The 20,559-nt window shown below is 44.0% G+C and overlaps 2 protein-coding genes across 3 annotated transcripts in view; one reads left to right on the top strand and one right to left on the bottom strand.

Annotated features, from left to right (window-relative positions):
• TRDMT1 (tRNA aspartic acid methyltransferase 1) overlaps positions 1-11,280 on the bottom strand; it is a 38,429-nt gene extending 27,149 nt beyond the window's left edge. The window contains exon 1 of one of the 2 annotated variants that reach the window (XM_032443082.1): positions 11,260-11,280. The gene's annotated coding sequence lies outside the window, so the exon portion shown is untranslated. Of the gene's footprint in view, positions 1-4,159; positions 4,382-11,259 lie in introns of those variants that run through there. The other variant, XM_032443081.1, reaches the window with a different exon arrangement.
• VIM (vimentin) lies at positions 10,577-18,164 on the top strand. The gene is made up of 9 exons (XM_015853433.2): positions 10,577-11,203; positions 11,298-11,358; positions 14,564-14,659; positions 14,797-14,958; positions 15,426-15,551; positions 16,178-16,398; positions 16,492-16,535; positions 16,964-17,049; positions 17,545-18,164. Exons 1-9 carry the CDS (start codon positions 10,659-10,661, stop codon positions 17,584-17,586), a joined length of 1,383 nt encoding a protein of 460 aa, XP_015708919.1. The 5' UTR covers positions 10,577-10,658; the 3' UTR covers positions 17,587-18,164.
• The last annotated feature ends 2,395 nt before the right edge of the window (positions 18,165-20,559 follow it).

The raw sequence follows: 20,559 nt of genomic DNA, 5'->3' as shown, positions 1-20,559 counted from the left end.
CTAGTGCAACAATTGATATACAGTCTATATCCACCATAGCAAAGCTAAACATTGTAAGGAGCAGTAGGCAGTCAGGAATGGAAAACACCAACATTTCCCTTGTGCTCATTTTTAAACAACTTCCAGTAATCAGCTGTAGAACTCTCTGTCCTGGCTTGGTTCTCCTTATTAATTGATAACTATGAAAACGACAATATTCAAAACAATCTGGAAACAATTAGTGTTCTTCTCTTTATAAATATGAAGCCAGCATAATAATAATCATCTTTTGACCAGACATTGCATAATAGAATTTAAGGTATGTTATCTATTCCAGAGATTGGAGCAATGGCTGAGAAGTACCAAGATCAGCAGTCATTCATACCTTGCTTCTCTCATAACAAGAAGAGTGACTCCACAGAGCAAGTGTGCCCTTCCAAAGTGATTGCTGTTATCTTAGGAAAACTTGGCAACACAAGTTGAACTTGGTAACACACCGCTACAGAGAAAGCTAAATTGTTGCTCACTCAGTCTTGTGGCCTGGCAACAGCCACATCACTGCAGAACATCCCAACTGTATCTGCCTGACGACCGAAATTTGGATGTTGTGGCAGCTCCTCCTGTACTTCATGCATATAGGATGGAGAGGAGTCCCACAAACCTCAGTCAAAATTCAATTTGACTAGAAGAGATTCATAATAGTCAAGGCCAACGTCCACCTCTGGGCCTATTTTACACTCAGTAAAAGTGCTTTAAATTCTTTAAGACTTCAAAGGAAGAAGTTGTTTGTCCTATGACCCTTTTGATTTTGGCTTCCTGATGAGGAATTTCAGATCCTGCAGCTGTGTGTCTTAGCCTTCTTTAGCACATGCATGGGGTCTATTTCATATATCAGTTATACCTCAACAACATGCTGGCTTTGAATAAGAACCAATAGGCTTTTAGAAAAAAGTGTTTATTTTAAATGAGCACATCTGTAGAACTATGATAGTACAATGATCAAACATTTATTTTCTTACTTGAATGTATATTTTACTGCAAACCCATTAATTAAACTGATCATTTAAATAAATTCTTTTAAAGCCAGTGACAACAGCACGATATCAGCATTTTCACTGAGACAGCTTGTGAAAGCTCCTGCTTCCCAACAGTGTTTGCTCAGATTAGAAGTTCCTGAAGTTTGCCCACATCTCTGATGGTTGTTATGATACAGGTAATCATGTCAGATCTGAAACTGTTGTCCTGGTAACTAGTAAACACATCCAGTGAAACAGATGTATGTGGTAAGAGGAACATGCAAGCAAAACCACTGCACTATTTTCTCCTCTTAAAACGCTTTAGAATTGTTAAAAATGTTACAGTTACCAATGGTGCAAAACACCATCATGAAAACATTAAAAACATCACCTTGAGATTCTGTATTTCACTGGACTGGCAACTGAAACAAAGTTAGGAACTGTGGCATCTCAGACCTACAGTTAGAGTCAGCTCCGCTTCTGCAGCCCCTCCCTTCCCCCCTCTCCCACCCACCCCATCCCATCTGCAGGGAGCAGTGACTAACAGGCCAGTGAGGTGGCTGTGCACACCCGTCTGGGGGCAGAAGGCCGCCACTCCGCAGTGCATGTCACAGGGCTCTACTGATGCCAAAACGCTGGAGCTGTATAAGTTACTTGGTTTCCTCTGAATGTGAGACAAGGTGGATACATACTACAAAGCACTTGAGAGCTTTTCTCTATGAGCAAAAATGAGGAGAATATACGAAAAATAAATCATTCTGCTGACACAGTAGATGTTTAAAACTGCATTTACAGTCATCACCCAAAGCTGTAGTTGAAGCAAATATTGTTTATGGCTGAACAAATAAGGCTTCACATGTCCCAGTGTCTCATATAACCTACTAAATATTTAAATGAGGGTCAGGAAAAGTATACAGGCATCTCAGCTGTCTATAGGAGAGGCTCATGTTCTGGGTCAGAAATCACTGTGGCTAGGAAGGAATGTGAGGCATGACATACCCTTGCAATGCAATCACTGAATTGAAAAAAAAAAAAAAATCACGGAGAATGTCTAGCATAAATGACTATTTCCATAACCATTGGCCCAATATGTTACTCATACTGGAAACCTTTCGTAATTAGTTGAAATTGAGCTGTCTGGATGTAATATTTCAGGAGGGACTTTATCAGACCTGGTTTCTGATGAAGTGATGCTCAGTAAAGTTGTTTCAGCTACCAACATGGTGGAACCCTGCTGGGCTGTGCCAGTACGGCAGTGAAACCCACAGTTTGCATCTGCAATCCCACACATCTGCAAGACTAGAAATGAAACCCCACACTGAAGGGAATTTGTTAGACTCTCTCAACCCACTTCTGAAAACTCCATATACAGGGAAAAATTACATAACTGAAATTCTTTAGAAGAGAAAAACAAATATTTTTAACGTTTTTATTCTCAAATAGGTTATTGGCTACACTTCAAGATTTTATTTTCAGGCTTTGGAGATATGCACATACTCTATAAGAATAGATTAAAAAAAATAAACAAAACAATATTGCTGCTCCAGTGAATTCTTCTCTTTTCTGGTGAAATAAATACAAGTAAATCCAGCCTGTTTGTTATGGTTGGCCTGCAGTGGTAACCTCGGCTGGATGAGGCACATTATGTCAACACAGCATTGTTGACTTTCTTGTTGTACTTACACATTCCAGCACTCTACCAAAAATAAAGGATAAAAAAAGGCCAGTAAGCAATATAAACATATATACTGAAAAATCTTTGCTGGACTGAACAAAACAGACTCTGAGCTCTACCAGACCCATGGGGTTACAGAAGTTGGTGACAGCAGGCACGACAACAAGCATTGGTAAGGGGGATGCATGTGGGGCAGGAGGAGACGGCAGCAGTATGCCCACTGTTTTCTCAAAGGAAAACTTACAAGAGAAGAGAGGGAGGACATTCCATCCTTCAAACCATTTTTGTGGCCCTCCTCTGGACAAACTCCAACAGGTCTATGTTAAGCAAGATAAGCAGCTTAATGCATCTTCACAGGACAAAGTCTTTGTAGGTAAATGAAATGAAAAGCTGTCTGCTTTTGAACAGCATAAAACCACAAACGCACTCGCTGAGGGCTGACTCCAAAACCTGCCCAAGAAGCTGACCACTTGGTGCCTCAGCAGCACTGAGGTGTCTTCCACCCTTGTTACATTACTGGCACTTTGCAAGTGAGTTACTTCAAAGTTATTTAAAAGTAATTACAGAAATGATTACAGTGGAAATATTTTCTCACTATATCTGTGTCTAGAAATGTCTGTGAAGCACACCATCACCTAACACAAATCCTCTCTTAGAAAATAGCCCGTAGAAAAGAACACATTTGAAGAAATTGAGAGAATCTATAAAGGTTAACTGAAACCAAGGATAAATTGAAAAGTGATTCCAACTTAGTTATAGAAGTATCACTTATGGCTGCTGGGCTTTTTGTATCCCTTTTTCCAGTGCCTCAACTAAGAAGAAAAAGTTTTGGGTATCCTAAAGTTTAGGGAGAAAACAAACACACACCTTTTTTAGATAAAGTGTTGTGAGTTTAAAATGTTAATTTTGCTTAGACAGTGTGGGGACAAATAAGCCTAACCTATATGTGTCAAGTCTAAATTAGTTCTTTTTGACAAAGAGAAGTCTTGTTGAACAACAACGCATCCAATATGGACTAGAAGTCAATTTTCAACTGCAGGGAGCTGGGCTGATTTAAGACTCCAGCAAACATGTTTCACATAATTCATAAGAGAAATACAATGGGATATTGTTGGAATTGTCTGTCAGGGACCCTGCACAGCAGCTGAAGTTTCTGAGGATGACTTCATTGCATTAACAGTGCCAAGTCACATATAGCGCTCGTCTCCTATGGTTAGTACAAAGTTGTTGAAAAGTTAGAAAAGTAATGGATTTAAACCTCAAGATGGTAATTAATCTATACTGTGCATAAACCCCATTGTCAGTACCAGTCCAAGCATCATGTATATTACAGTACAAGAGTGTTAGTGAGAGAATTCATTTTAAGGATAAATCTCAAGATTTCTCTTGGCATCACTGAAGTTGATTACTGTTGGAATATGGCCACTGGCATTATTACCGTATTTTGAGTAATCCATTCTACAGCGTTTGGAAGGGCCTGCCACCTTACCTATATGTTGTGTCGTTGTCTAGAAGGCTCCTTTGTTATGCAGAGTTCTCTTGTCATGGTGTGCTTTAGACTTTGGTTTTAGGCTTGGTAACCTCCATACCCAGGACCTTATGGGAAATGTCAATTCCATGTCAAATGAGCAGCCACAAACACAAAATTTAAGAGTCAACACAAAACATCCACAAGGCAAAATAACTGTCAGACCACCCTATACAGGCAAAATAACTCAATGATAACCACATGCATGAGACAAATTATAGAAAAAGATTGACACTGAGTCTGTATTTGTAACAGAAAGCAGGACACCTCTACACTCTTCCTCCCCCCTTCCCCCCCCCCCCCCCCCCCCCAGTGGATTTCTCCACTCTTCTAGATACTTTATCTCTTCTTTCTCCAGCTATGCACATCTTATGTACATGTTAAACAAATTTTCTACTCCAGCCCTATAGCCCACAATATTTTTTTGCATACCATCTACTTAAATTTGGACCATCTTCCATCCTCAACCCCAGCCAGCTGGAGTATAATGGTATTTGAATATTAGACATGGAACTGGCATGTAAAAGCAACTCTTCTTAGAAACTTGATCTCCTTCATTTTGGGGTGTGTGAGCCACGTCCTCTTCCCTTTTGTAAAAGCTAACTAATCCCAGAGTGGCTAACACAATGTACAGTCAGTTTATGAGACACATTGGAACCAAGGATTTGGCACAAGAACTCGGACTGAGGAATCCAGTAAAAACTTGGCCCTCAGCTAGTAATGTTCTGCTTGTTCTGGGCATCTCAAGGGAAGATCTGAACAATTGCTGCATGTAATTAATAATTCCATTGCTGTGTCCTGCCCCTTCCTCAGAAAAAAAAACATCATTTCCTGGTATATCATGGCAAGAAAACATTATGCTATTTATGCTTTTTGTAAGTGATGGACCTGGGAGAGACAGAAGAGTGAAATCAATGCCAAATTTAATTGGGATTTTTTTTGTGTTTCTTTTTTTTTTTTTATGGCTAGGAGTTCTCTAAGCAGTTTCTTTTGAAAAAGCTTGGCCAAAAAGTAGCAAAAAAGCAGCAGGGTTCGTTAATCATATTCTAGAATCACTTCTTTCAGCCTTCTCCAAAAAAGAAAATGGATGGATGATTCATCTCTGAAAAGGTTTACAGTCTCAACATTTAAGACAGACAAGATATGGCTTTCTATTCCAATGTGACAAATGAACGTTCATTCATGCTGTTGACTTCTACCTGTGCTAACAGCTGACCACAAAGGTAACAGCTGTGCACCATGATAGTAAGGTGAAGACAGTAAAGTCAGCAATAGGGCAAAGGGCAGAAAGAAATTCCACACATTGCACAGCATTATGCAAATATTCTATGGAAGTTAAAATTAAGAAGGCTTTCTGAAGTGCCCATCACAATCCTTGAGTAGTTTCTTGTAAAAAGGAATAGCTATACGCTCATTAAGATGTACACTGAAATTGTCCGCATTGATACTGATGGAAAATAAGATACTCTAGAAAAATCATCTTCATATATTTACTCTAGTCCTTTATTCCATTTGTGATAATCAAGTATAATTAAACATACATTAATATAATGCTACAATATGATGAAAAGCACAGCAGTGATAGAAAGATCATAAAGTCCTAAGCTGTAGCAAGAAAAGATCTGCTCAAATACAACAGCCACAAAAACAAAGAAAAAAATCTACTTACCCTTGTAAGGCCTTAAAGTAAGCAGGGACCTCCAGCAAGATATTAATGTGCCCACTGCCAACTCTTAAATGAGGTCTGGGAACAGGTGGAGCCAGGACCAGATGTATGTATCTGAGCTGCCCTGGGCCGGCCCTGCCTTCCCACCAGGTGCTCAATCACTGGTTCAATCCCTGACTTAGCATTTCCGCTACAATGAACAAGTTCCAATATAGGTATTGGATGTGATGTGAACGGTGCAGAAAGAATTTCTCCCCCTTCCTTTATCAATTAATTTGTGATGAGCCAGGCAAGCTGTGCGCTATAGGAGAACAATTAGCAGATGCTAACTCTATCAAATCGAAGAATTTGAGGCCACAAGACCTTTAATAAAGCACTAGGTGGCAGGGACTGAGAGATCAGACTTTCAGCAAGACTTTGCTGTTCCTGTCAGCAATCCGTAGCTCCTCTGGTTTTGTGTCAGTCTCAGGAACGAGTGAGGAAGAAAGAGTAACAAAAACTATTCTCTGTCTTCCCTGTATTTTCCCCTGAATGTCTTACTGTCTCTCCAAGCTGTAGAAACATAAAGTGAAATTCATTTTCTTCTCAAGGCTTTCTTTCATGTGCTCTTGTAATTGTTAGATGAGTTTTCAACACGTCCTACATATTCTCTCATTCCTACTTTCTGCATCTTGCTATACAATAATTAAACCACGGTGCAGATTTCAGTACCATATTTCTTATTTTTCCACTCAGCAATGAGATTTCAGAATTGACATCCTTCTGCTACTGAATTTGGTGCCTTTTTCCCCCCTCACAAAAATAGGAAGAAATGGGCCCTGATTATACCATGTTCATTTATTCTGATGTCTTCCTCAGTCTACGATTTCTGTTGCCCTTTCCATTGCCATAATTTCTCAGTTGTGTGCTTTGTTTTCTTATGTACGTGCATATACATGGCTACCCAAATACCTATTTTCTTATTCCTACTGCAATAAATGTCTCCTAAAAATCCAGTTTCTCTGAGTAAAAAGGACTTTCATGTCAATAAAAATTAACTGGATCGAAATAACAGTGTAACTACTCTCATTTACACTTAAAATCCTCATGCACCTCTCTTGTTCTTCTGTCCTCTGAGAATTCTGCCCATTTTGACTTCAGCAAAATGCAAGCTTCATAAAACAAGAAAAACAAATAGCTGAAATTTCAAACTACATTTTATTTTGGAGACCCAAATCAAGACTGAAGCACTTGGCATGTTCTGGCATTTAGTTCTGCTTAGAGTTTAAGGTTGAGCAGTGAGCCTCAGAGTATGTCATGCCTTTTGTCAGCTTGGAAAATCTTGTTCTTTATGTCCCAGTCACTGCTAAAGATACTGCTGAGAGTCATCAGTTAGTGCTACTGCCATTAAATGCAGTGAGTCAGAGCATTCCAGTTGGTTTCTTTTCTTTAAGGGAAGGATTACATTTATTGTTATACCTATGAAAGAACTGAAAAACTTCCAGTTCTCTGCTCTGTGCTGCTAGAATGTTGCATACTGTTGGAGACAACCCCACGACTTGGGCAGAGGTGTTCTGGCTTTGGAAATGATTGCCTGTTTCAGTAAAAGAGATACAAAAGGGGACAGAAAATACCCTGCTCTGCCAACCAGAAACCGTAATAGAGGGGAACTTTGTGTGCAACAGTAATAATAGCATGCAACTGGGCGGCACAAGTCATAATCAGAACACTTCCCCAGTGATGAAAGACCCACCGGTTTCATATCGTTCATCTGACATTAAAATACAGTACTGCAGAAAGACGTGGTTAGTCTTGAGTATGTAATGTACTCATTTCCTTGTAAAAATCAGTGGATACTCATAGACATTTGCTGTATTTTGTAACAATGACAACTACCATAGACAATGCAATTTGAAAAATAACTTTCATAAGAGAATTTTCAATTCAATTCCTGAGATCATAAATTCGAGTTATTCAGAAAAGGGGGCTTACAGGCCTGGACACACACTTAGGTGTTAGTAAATCTGGGGGTTCACAAACCCACAGCAGCTTCTCTCAAGGTTCTTGGGGATCAGAAGAAGCAGCTTTTCCTGAGGTGCTCTCAGCACAATGTACAGAGCTGCACCAGGCTGCGGGGAACACCGTCTTTCCTCTGGGCTCAGCTACACCCAGCACCCAGCCAGAGGGAAGGACTGCCCCAGCAGAACGGTTACAACAGAATTTATAACTATTTATTCGGAAACGAGAACCTGGGGCCTTTCTGCTTTCAAAACCAGAGAAGCCCGAGACTTCTCAAACGACAACTGAAGGAGGAAGTGCTCTTTTCAACAGAAGTTAAGGCGTTCAGTCAAGCAGCAGCCCCAGCACTTGTGTGTCTGAATATTATGGAGATTCCCTATTCAGCTGCTGCAGGACATTAACCCTCTTTCATATTCTCCTGTTGAAAAAGTCCCTCTTGCACAGAGAGCGTTCAATATTCATGGACCTGGGGGAAGTGTGAAGGAAAGCCTCTGTAGGCCGATGCCTTCCAGTCCTTGCTCCCTAAAGGACTCTGGGTTGCTTTATCAAACCGACAACAAAGGGAACTGCATTTGCATGGCAGGATGTTTTGGCTGGATGTCTTAGGCTTATGGGTCATTATATACTTTCAGGGGGGAAAAAAATAATCATTTCACACTTCAAAGCAGAACCCTCACTAAAAGTCTTTCCAGACTATTACAGGGATATTTTCATTCTTAGTGTAGCAGATTTTCAGTACATAGCAGTATATCTGTATCCTCTTGGCTGCAGCCATCAGCTCCCCTCTGCCCTCCCTCCTCAGCTCTCTGTGATTCCTGCAGCTATGGGAATCTGCAGAGATTCAGACTTTCCTGACAAGAACTGCAGAGATCTTTCACAGAGGCCAATTCACATTCCCCTTTGGGCTTGAGATGCAAATATGGGCTACATTCATTGCAGGTGTATAAGAAACTTCATTTCCACACCTGTGTAAGAGCCCACCAGCAGAAGGTACAGAGGGGTTTATTGCAGTCCTTATAACTGACTATCTTTGTATTGTTAGGGAAATTTCACAGAGAAACAGCAATGAGGCAGATGGCCAAGAGCACATATGGCACCAGTGACACAAACATATGAAAATTATATCCAAAACAAGAGGGAAAGAGGTCCTGTTTCTTTACCAGAACAAACACCTCCCTGAATTTCAGGGGCAGAGCACTGTCGGAGTGAAGGATGGCAGTTGCCATAAGGGTTTTGTGGAGCATAAACAAGCTGTGGGTCATTAAGAGAAGCAGATGGAGCCAAGTGCACCTTAGCAGCCCAGCAATCTGTGACAGCTCCCGGTGAGCTGAGTGCAGCATCTTCCCTTGGGAGCCGCTTGCTGCCTCCCTCTGAGCTTTTTGCCTGTGTTCCTTTACTTCTTATCGCCATCAGAACCAAACTACAGCACAGAAAGGAACACAGGCACTGAGCAGCCAACCAAAAATCTCCCACTACAACTTTAATTAAATATTAGGGCTCTGATTCTTCCCATAAGGTACAACACCTGAAGGGCAATAGCCAACCCTACTGTGAGCTGGGGTACAGACATCACTTCACTCCCTGCCCGCTGCTCATGTTTAGGTTTATCAGAACTCCCAACATAGACATTGCTTCTGCAGGGCTGCAAGTTAGAAAAACTAAATCCAGTGGTAGCATTACACCCCATAAGTGCAGATAGCTTTGCATTGTGTCAGTCACTTTTAGAGCAAGGAGGAGAATGGTGTCACCAATCAGATGCATCAGTGTGGGATAGTTCCCTAGGAGAACGTGCCTCGGGCTTTGGGCAGCCCAGCTTTACGTTCCCTAAAGGACAGGGATCTCACCACCTCCCTTACACCACTCCGCACTCACGCTTAAAATGGTCTTGGGGAATTCTTTTACTGCTGCTCCGGTTTTTCCCATCCAATCTTACGCCAACACTATTGGTTCTCCTGTCTCACTTGGCAGCCCGACTGCGATAGTGCAGTTGCAGTAGAAGCATGAGGCATGTCCTGCCTTTGAGGCTCTTTGGGGATCACTTCTAACGAGCTTTTTGTAAGAGCTCTTTATTGAAACAATGACCGTGTGCCTACAGAAACTAAAAGCAAACAGACCCTTGGTTAAACCGCTCCAAGTGACCAGGAGCCCAGCGCCCGAAGGCAGAGCGGTGTCCCTGCTGCAGCCGTGGCAGTGCGGCAGCGCCCGTCCGCAATGGGCGCAGCTCCGCCGGCATCAATGAGGGCGGGCCCCCGGGAGCCGCTGAGCCCTGAGCACGGGACGGGAGGCTGCGGGTGCCGTCGGAAGCAGCTAACCCCAAACCTATCGACGGTTCGTGTTTCTGTCTGCCCGCTTTGGATGTCTGGGAGCCCTTAGTGAATAGCGAGCATCGCTCCCCCGATCCCGGAGACTTTCAGCAAGATACGGAGAAAGGGACGGGGCTCGCACAAAGTTGCACAGACGCATTTTTAAGCGCTCGGCCCGTGCTGGGAGCGCTGTCGGAGCACCGCAGCCCGTCCTGCCCTCGGAATCACTGCGCTGTCGGAGGGGCGTAGGGCCCCAAGGAACCTCGGCAACCGCCCCGTGTCCCGCCGCCTTTGTCCCCGAGCTGTAACCACGGACCCCTTCCCCCCCAGCCCCTCCCCGCTCGGACGCGGCCATTGGAGACGGACGGGGCGGGGCGGGGCGGCGGCGCCCCATAAGAGGGGCCCCGAGTTGGGGCCACCGCCCTTCTTCGCCCGCCGCGCTCCGAGCCCCGCTCCGCTCCCGGATTACAAAGCCGCTCCGTTCCTTGCCGCCATGAGCTTCACCAGCAGCAAGAACTCCTCGTACCGCCGCATGTTCGGCGGGGGCAGCCGGCCCAGCAGCGGCACCCGTTACATCACGTCCACCACCCGCTATTCCCTGGGCAGCGCCCTCCGGCCCAGCAGCGCCCGCTACGTGTCCGCCTCGCCCGGCGGCGTGTACGCCACCAAGGCGACGTCGGTGCGGCTGCGGAGCAGCATGCCGCCCATGAGGATGCACGACGCCGTGGATTTCACCCTGGCCGACGCCATCAACTCGGAGTTCAGGGAGACCCGAACCAACGAGAAGGTGGAGCTGCAGGAGCTCAACGACCGCTTCGCCAGCTACATCGAGAAGGTGCGTTTCCTGGAGCAGCAGAACAAGATCCTGCTGGCCGAGCTGGAGCAGCTCAAGGGCAAAGGCACGTCCCGTCTGGGCGACCTGTACGAGGAGGAGATGCGGGAGCTGCGGCGGCAGGTGGACCAGCTGACCAACGACAAGGCCCGAGTCGAGGTGGAGCGCGACAACCTGGCCGACGACATCATGCGCCTGCGGGAGAAGTGAGTGCGGGGCCGGGGCTGGGCGCGGGGCGGGCACCCACCCTCACATCCCTCACCTCCCTCCCTCACGTCGGCCGTGTGTCGCTGCTTGCAGGTTGCAGGAGGAGATGCTGCAGCGGGAGGAGGCCGAGAGCACCCTGCAGTCCTTCCGACAGGTGGGCGCGGCCGCCGCGGGGCGCTGGGGGCGGAGGGTCGGGGCTGGGGCTGGGGGCTGGCGATGCGGGCTGGCTCTGCCCGCACAAAAGGCGCTCGGCGCAGCCCCTTGGTCTCCCCGTTGTTTTCTTTAGGGGGGTGCCGCAGTCCGGAGGGGAGGGTGAGGCTATTGTCCCACTTTATCCCGGTCTGGCCGGCTCCACAAAAGCGCTCCGACGTGGAATCGCTTTCTGATCCAATAGTTGTGAAAAGGCGCAGCCATCTGCGCGCCGGGCTGAAGGGTATTAATGGTTTCTATGGGATTCACCGAGGAATGCAGATCCAGGCATTATGGCCGGTGTGGTGGCAGCAGATTGAAATAATGGATCCCTTTGTGTTGGAGGGGAGGCTGCCGTGGGCTGCATTCCTACCGAATGTGTAATGGTGGGGGCACGTTCCTGGGGGAGACTCTGTAAAATACTGAACTCGGTTCTGGATGAGCCGCATCACTTTGCACACTCAGGAAACTGTCCCAGATTTGAAGTATTTCCTATCAGTGGTGTCTGCTGATCAGAAGCAGACAATGGGTTCCTCGGGATGAGCTCACAGCAGCTGTCTGTATCCCCTTGATGTGCATTAAGAATGTAGAATTCAATCCCTTATAAGCAAAGATGTTAATGTAAGATACAGTGCACCGGAGTTTGGTCTGTAGGAAGCTGCGGTGTCACACAGCTGAACCAAAGCCGATGTGACAGCCAGAACCAACTGTGAAGCCTGCGGAAAGTTCTGAGCTTAAGTTTTGATTTGTGCAAAACCAGCTCTTGGCGTGGATTGAGGGCTGGTTGGACGAGCAGAACTTTAGGAATGTGCCTTCTCAAAACAACAGAACTTCCTGAAAACTGCTGGGGTGAAAAAACACTGCTATCACTCCTCTGAGCTGGAAGCAGCTGCCCTGTATCTCCAGACAGCTGGGCGCAGGCTGACCATCTTAGAGCTCTGCATAGGCAATAGTAGGTGTCACCATGTAGGAAGCTGTCATTTGGTTTTTAGCATTTCCCTGGTGGTCTTAGTGGGGCAGTGTGGGAGCAGACACATGGCAGGGGCTGGGAATGAGGTGTCCACTGACATTGTGGGGGCTGAAGCTTGAAATAGCAGTTCCAGGTATTGCCTTTAACCCAGGCTGCTGTGTTACTAGGGCTGAGCCCATCCAAGTAGTTGCCAAGTCAGTGCAGATGCATTTCCCCTTTTTGTTTCAAATTACTAGAGTTCAAGCACAAGCTCCTTTGACTTAAAGCTAGTTCAATCATGCGTGCTTCTCTGGTGCACTTCAAGGCACGTCTTCCTCTCCCTCCAAGCAACACAGCTTTGTAAAGGCTGCGGGCTATTATGTGAGCTGTGCTGTGCGTGCCTCACATTCATTGTCTGCTTCCCTGCCCTGTCACTCAGCCTCCAGCTGCTCTGCCCATGCACTGAGCCCATGTAACCACTCAGCTTTACATGTAAAAACTGCAGATCATTGTCTGAGTTGATCAGTGGCACAAATAGTGCATGCTGCTGGGTTTGGTTTGAACAAAAGTATACCCAGTTTTTCCCTGCCACAACAGAGTAGTTCTAACGTGCAGATTTAGAAGAGAAAGTACGCTTGAGAGTTACTGAATTTTTTCCTCTAAACAAGAGATGCCACATTACTTTCCACGTATACTGCGGGGTGTTCTACATCAAATAAGCCTAGGGATTTGGTGACTGCTTTGTGCAACAAAAGAGGCATCATAATTAATGAGGAAGTTATGTACCGCAGCTTTGTCAGATGCTCTGACAGCAGGGAACAGATCTGAGCCCATGACAAGGCACACAGGTCAGCTCCTGGCTAACAAGGGCTTTCCTGAAATAAATGAGGATGTTCAGCCATTAAAGACTCTCTTCAGATAAAATCAATATGTAGTCAGTCCAATTACTCATATGTGTGACTGAAACCTTGTTTGCTCAGGCTATTAATACCTTTTTCATCTACATGGCTCTAAAGTGTGCAGAGTAAATGCACTTAGCGGAAATACAGTGAAATGCACATTACGTACTGAACAAGCCTCCAGTTTAAGATGCTTTCTGCATATTAGAGGTTGCTATAACTTCTGTAGCTCTTTGAATCTGGGAAAAAAATAATCCCTTTTAGTATTGAGGCTTGTGCAAAATCCACTGGCAAGTGTTTGGATTTCTCAGTAGTCATGTAAACATGTTAGGTCATAGTTGTGTAATTTCCTTCTAGAATGGTCTTGGAGTTTGGGAGGAGAACAAATGCGTTAAGGAATTCATTTTTTTTTCTGAACTGGAAAACAGAGCCAAGATGAACTGTGGTGTGCAACTGGAGTTGATAAGAAACTTTCGTAACACATCAAAGGGGCTTTCTGCTGCATATTGAATGCTGGAGAATTCTTCTGGTGCAAAAAACTTAATCCCGGGATAGGAGTAAACCAAAGGATGGCGTCCTGATAGTCTAAAGAAAACTTTTCCTGTTTCAGAGGTGTTGTAATAGTGAGTGCTGCTGATGAGTAATGTTTATGTTCTGGACAAAATACAGACTGGCTGTAATGCAAGTTGTGAAAACAGGATGCTTATATTAATACCATAGGAACAAAACTGGGCAGCCAATGTGAAAGGATGTCTTCCCTTTATAAAGTGCTTTACTCGTGTCTTTAAAATGTAAGAAGTTACTGATCCATGGTTAATTTTCAGTTATTTTTTGAACAAATTAACACTGTTTCCATGTAACATTCGTGGCATATCATCTCTTGTGCCTTAAATGAATTTTTGCTGTTGATTAAGACTATCTCTGTCCAGCAAAGGGTGGAGTATTTGCCAGCTAATGCGAGGGTGTAGGCAGCAGTGACTGACTCCATTTGTGTTTATGCTCATACCTTTTCCTCCAGGGACATCTGTCAAACTGCTTGGGGTAGTCTGTGGTCCTTACACACACATCCCTACATTTAACAGAGTGCCTTCAAGTTGTGATCTGCGGAGCCAAGGGACTCTGGTGTGTCACTGAGGAGTCCATAGGAGATGAACAAAATGTTCATCCACCATGATGTGTGTCAGCAGTAACATAGCAAAGATGACATCTTCATATGCTGCATAGTCCACAAAGTTGTGATAAAGCAGCATATAGTGATCTCTGAGGCTGGGGCTGGAAGGAGCAAAAATAAGATTACTAATTGTTCTCTTCTCTCTGATCAGGATGTTGACAATGCTTCTCTGGCGCGCCTTGATCTTGAGCGCAAAGTTGAGTCCCTGCAAGAAGAAATTGTCTTCTTGAAGAAGCTTCATGATGAGGTAAGCTGAATAATGAGGTCTGTGTCTGGGCACTGTCAGTCAAGTGAACAACTAAACTCTCTGGCTCTGGCCCCGAGTCCTAACCTATGCATTTTCTGTATAGTGTTGTTTATTAACACTGTCTCCTTCTCTCTAAGGAAATCCGGGAACTGCAGGCTCAACTCCAGGAACAGCACATCCAAATCGATATGGATGTTTCTAAGCCTGATCTTACTGCTGCCCTGCGTGATGTTCGTCAACAATATGAAAGTGTTGCTGCTAAGAATCTTCAGGAAGCTGAAGAGTGGTACAAGTCCAAAGTAAGTAAAATGTGTTGTAGGATTATACAGATGTAGCGGGCATTCAAATGAATTTTAGGTAACAGTTTTGCTGTAGCACTCAGTGTTCCTTCTGTACTGAATGCTAGCACAGCCGCAGAGTAGGGTAGTCTTTAAACTTATTGATCTGGGAAGAATACAGTTGGAAAAATTACTTGTGCCCTAAGTGCAGCATCAAACTAATGGGCTCGTTTCCTGTTCTTCCCTATTCTTGGAGCTGGAGGCAGTTCTTAAGTATATACTTAGGAAAGGAATGAATAAATGCATGAAAGGATCTGAAACATAACAATCAGGAATAGAGAAGTTCAGTGTAATGTTCACGTTTAAATATTTCATGTGCTAGAACATCCCTGTAATGGCTTCAGTTGCTTCCAAATCCTGGGTCTAGAAGTAGCCTGTTACACCATTTTAATGAGGAGTTATGCTAACCAAACTGGGTGTTTCTACAGTTTGCAGATCTCTCCGAAGCTGCTAATAGGAACAATGATGCCCTGCGCCAGGCCAAACAAGAAGCTAATGAATACCGCAGACAGATTCAGTCTCTCACCTGTGAAGTTGATGCCCTTAAAGGAAGTGTAAGTAGATGATGTTCTTCCTGATGCAGCTTTTTAAGCACTGTGCTGTAGTTCAGTGGATGGACGTGGCTGCAGCTGATCTCCCGTACAAGGCAGCAGTGTACCCATCCTTCCTGAAAAAGACTCATTGGGCTCCATTTGTCTGCATGTACTGTGTAGTGCACTGCTCAGATTGCTGTACTGAGCTGGTCTTTCTCAAGGTGTAAACATTACAGAATGAGCTATACGAAGCCTAAGGGAGCAGTGGAAAAGTGCAGATCTTGTACTTTCTTGAATCTAGTTGCCTGAAAGGCTGGCTTGAAATGGAGGTAACTGTTTAGTACACCGGTAGACTCCCTCACTAAGTACTATCTGCGTGCTGACTTGTACTGTATGTGTTTGACTTACTGTGGGGGTTTGCTTTGCTGTCTGGTAGCATAATGTTAAACGTGTCTCATCAGACACCTCACTCACAAGGCTTCACAAGGGGAGGATAAGGAGATGATAAAAGGGGGGCATGTTTGAGCCTTTTCAGAAAGGATACTGTTGTTCAACTTCCCTTCATGCTTTTTCTTATTTAAGTAATGAAGGGCCTTGCCATTAGGAGTGGCTGAACTGTAATTGTACTTGACTTTCTTCTCTCCCAGAATGAATCCCTGGAGCGCCAGATGCGTGAAATGGAGGAGAATTTTGCTGTTGAAGCTGCTAACTACCAAGACACTATTGGCCGCCTGCAGGATGAGATTCAGAACATGAAGGAAGAAATGGCTCGCCAGCTGCGTGAGTACCAGGAGCTGCTGAATGTCAAGATGGCCCTGGATATTGAGATTGCGACCTACAGGAAACTGCTGGAAGGAGAAGAGAGCAGGTAAAAATCATATGCAGACACCTACTTTCTAGCAGTTACTGTTTGAGATTCTGTACCATTGTTTGACTTGATCCATCTCTTCTTTTCCTTCAGGATTAACATGCCTATTCCAACCTTTGCTTCTTTGAACCTGAGAGGTAAGCTGTTTCTTTTGGGTCTATGTAGGCAGCTGTTTTTAATCTTTAGCAAAAAGGTCATGGATAGTTCCTTTTACTCTAGTATTTGAACTGGTATAAATGCAGCTGTATTTGAAAGTCTTTCTTACACACAACTACAGTATTTGCAGTTACTTAATTTTGGATGAGAGGTGGTACTTTGTTCCTGGGTGTACACATAGGGAAGTATCAATATCATAACAAGTGATTTGGATTTCTGCTGAAGCTGCTTTAAGAGGAATAGGAAGAAAATAAATAGGAAGTAAAGCTAGTTTATCATTCATTATCATTCAAAGAGAAGAAGGACTTCATATACTAAACTGGGATTCTGAAAGCAGGTACTGACGTCGGTCAGTTTGTTGAGGAGGCGCTTCATCCACACTTTGGTAACAATACATTTTCTTCTGCAGAAACCAACATTGAGTCTCAGCCAATGGTTGACACTCACTCGAAGAGGACACTTCTAATTAAGACTGTGGAAACTAGAGATGGACAGGTTGGTGGTAACTTCTTTTTTTTCCCCTTCTTTTCAATTTCTATCTCAGCTGGTTCCTTTGCCCACTTCCGTACCCTGTGCCACTGATTGGTGCAATCAATACATGGCAGCGTCTGGCAGTCCAAGCTGCATGGCTGGGCATGCAGATGTAGCAAATGTACTTAAGTGGAATAGACCACAAAAAAGATCTGAGAACAGCTTGAGTGAGAACAGTCTCTCTTTAGAGGAGATTTGAGGTTCAGTTGAGTTACAGGTTCTCAAGATTTCTCCTGTCACATTAGAAAACTGTTGCAGAGGAAGCATTTATTAGAGGTGGGATAGTGTATTTGGCCTACATTGAAGTTGAGCTGGTTAAGCACGTGCAGGTACAATTTAAACTTCTCACTCGTAGGCAAATGCTGATATCTTAGTGTACATGTGCCACAGTTTGTTTCAGTTGTAACTCTTTATAACAGCTATCTTAAGCTTAATGCAAGTGTCTCTGTTTTTCAACAGGTTATTAATGAAACTTCCCAGCACCATGATGACTTGGAGTAAAGCTGAAGTGAAGATGCAGACTTAATGCAGGAGAAATTCTTACCAGCAAGGGTTTAAAAAGTTCATGTCTTAAAGAAAGAAACAGCTTTCAAGTGCCTTTCTCCAGTTTTTCCATGAGCGCAAGATTATTATGCTAGGAAATAGGTCTTAGATCTTGCAAACTGACTCTCCCTGAAGGATTAGAGTTTACAATGGAGTCTAGTTTACAAATAGCAATATCTTGTGCTGCAATACTATTTTTTAAGTATCTGAATTTAATAAAACTGCTTTTTCCAGCACAGTATGAGCAACCTGTCGCTACTTCAATAAATCTTTGGAAAATGGCTCTTGATGTGTTCTAATTTAACTTCATGACTTTCTGCAAAGCCATAAATTAATGCTGGAATTACTATACGGTTGATAACTCCAGTACTGATTGTGTGGAATATTGTTTTCAGATTAACTAGACAAACTTTTTTCCCCATTTAATGCTTAGGTTTTGGAACCAATTAAAATGTGGACTATAACTGGCAGATGCATAATGTATTGATACTTCTTATCAGTTGAATAAAATGATACTTCAAGCTAATAAAAATTAATCTTGCTTTCATATATCAGTTAATCCAGTTGATGAGCTAAGAGTACTCAAAATACTTTGGAGCTAAGCTGTATAAACTGTGGTAGATAAGTGAGACACGTAGCTCATGCACACCCTTATCTGAGACAGCACCTTTGCAAAATTAACAGCTGACTTGATGTATTGACTTCACTTTCCAGGAAAGATTAGTTCCCAAAGGCTTGTCTGTACTACAGGAACTGAAATGAAGGCTTCAGCTGAAGTAGTGGGTTATGGAGATGATATTTAAAGGGAAAAGAAGGAAAACAGCTTTCCCAAGCTATGCTGTGGCATCAGCTCTTTCTGAACACTTATCTAAAAGAGAAGAGATCCTCACTGATCTGTGTTTTCTGCTGAAAATCAGCCTCAGTGCAGCAAAATGGGGCAACTCCCATCTGGACTAACAGCCTCCTAGAGCAAAGGGAGAGGTTTCAGTTCTCTATGAAGGGTATTAGAAGAAAAGCAAAACACTTCAAATTGATGTAGTCAAGATACAAAAGTAACTTTTGTTCTGCATTACTTCTGTAGATCTTTCTGTAAGAATTCAGTAAGGTCTCATCTGCTGGATGAGTAAATGAGGACTGGAATTGTTCTACAAGTATGAACTGCATTTATTCCTTTTTCAAGGTGAAGACACAAAGGTTAAGTTCAGTGTTGTGCTGATGCTTTCTTAGGTGTGTGGGAGCTGATCTTTCTTTATGAAAAGATTACCCAGACAAAAAAAAAAACCAAAACCAAAAAACAAACAAAACCCACACACCTTTTTTCATCGCTATTAGTTAGTTCTTCCCTTTGTTTCAGGGCATGATGATTAACAAGCAGCACAGGGTCTGGTGGGAGGAGGCCGTAGGTGTGCACATTTTTATGCCACCAGCTGTAGCACCCAGCCAGGGGTTGTGCAGTAACCAAGGTGCTAAAGGGGAAGTTAGTCAGGGACAGCCTGGTGAGCAGGATACTCTCACTGAAAAGTGAGACTGAACCCAGCATCTCATGTAGAGGTTACAGATACAAGGCTTTTTATGTTACATACAACTACAGCTGAGAGATGCCCTTTATGATAGTGGTAGTTCTGGGTATGTACAACAGCTCATTGTGAGCACCTACCTGACACAAGCATCTGCAGCCTTTAAGGATAAGAGTGAGGCACTTCCATCCTGCTCACAGCAGCTTTGGGCACTAAGAGCTCATTCCTGCTGAAGTACAGGGGCGCACTGAGCAGTGGCACTGCTGAGCAGGAGGAGCAGGCTCTGCCTGGAGACAGCAGGAACCTGTGTGTGGCACATGCTGCTGGAGATCACCTGAGTTACGAGAGCCTTTCACACGCTGCTTCTCTCCCTGACACCAGTTGCCCAGTTCAGTTCTTTCTGTTGCCCTTATTTCCTCACCAACAAGATAAAAGTAGTGACAGTGTCAAGCCTGACAGCAAAGCAAAGGAGTTATTCCTGGCTCTTTTGTGTTCAGGGTTACTCACAGCCCAGAGAAATATGCAATAGAGCTTTCAATCCTGCAAATAAATAGAGAAATAAACAAAAATAAAATCTGGTTGCCGAGGGGATAGGAAGACTGCAGAAAGTCATTCCAAACCTGCAGTCTGTGCAAGCACAGTGTTCTCACAGCAGAAAGGAGAGCGTGTGGTGGCTGTGTAAACAGCAATTAGATTGGAGCACACCAGGCTTATGCTCATATATAACTGCTGTAAACGTTTAGATACCAAAAGGCTGCTCTCACACCTCCTCAGAGCCTTCTCCAGGCTACACAGCCCCAGCTTTCTCAGCCTGTCCTCCTATGGGAGGTGCTCCATCCCTTGGATCATTTTTGTGTCCCCCCTCTGGATGAGTTCCAGCAGTTCCACATCTTTCCTGTACTGAGGACTCCACATCTATTTGCAGTACTCCAGATGAGGTCTCACAACACAGGGGTTGCTTATGCCAGCTGGCATGAATGGAGGTGCCCAGGAGCATGAACCCCACATTCAGAGACATGTGGCTAAGTAGAAGAGCTCACTGATGCCCTAATGGCAGGTAAACATCAGACATTTTAATTGCAAATCAATTTATAAGGGAAAGGAAGAGAAGCCTGAATATTATTGAAATCTCTAAAGTCATTTGCATATAATTAATTACTTAAACAGACATTTGCTTGAGTGCAGCCATGCATGCAGAACTAGGAGTTGCCAAAAATAAGTCGCATTTTGAATCTTCATTTGGTCCTTTTGTGCTCATGCAGAATAGTACAGATTTCAGCTGCAAACTCACGGACTTTGTCTCATGCAGCGCACAAAGCACACCTTGCTTCAGTGAGTGCTCGCAAGTCCCGTGAGGTGGATGTCACGGCCCAGTTTCACACATGGGACCAGGTGGAACAACCACCAAAGCCAC

Source organism: Coturnix japonica, chromosome 2, assembly GCF_001577835.2.
Source record: "Coturnix japonica isolate 7356 chromosome 2, Coturnix japonica 2.1, whole genome shotgun sequence".
NCBI classification, from domain to species: domain Eukaryota; kingdom Metazoa; phylum Chordata; class Aves; order Galliformes; family Phasianidae; genus Coturnix; species Coturnix japonica.
The sequence above is the reverse complement of the archived record's forward strand: the minus strand, read 5'-3'. Positions and strand labels throughout refer to the sequence as shown.

What these genes read in the sequence shown, in the direction of transcription:
- VIM (XM_015853433.2), top strand. Translation starts at nt 10,659, where the DNA reads ATGAGCTTCACCAGCAGCAAGAACTCCTCGTACCGCCGCATGTTCGGC. An exon ending in TTGATGCCCTTAAAGGAAGT is followed by an intron (nt 15,552 to 16,177) that starts GTAAGTAGATGA and finishes CTTCTCTCCCAG; the next exon opens with AATGAATCCCTGGAGCGCCA. An exon ending in TGGAAACTAGAGATGGACAG is followed by an intron (nt 17,050 to 17,544) that starts GTTGGTGGTAAC and finishes GTTTTTCAACAG; the next exon opens with GTTATTAATGAAACTTCCCA.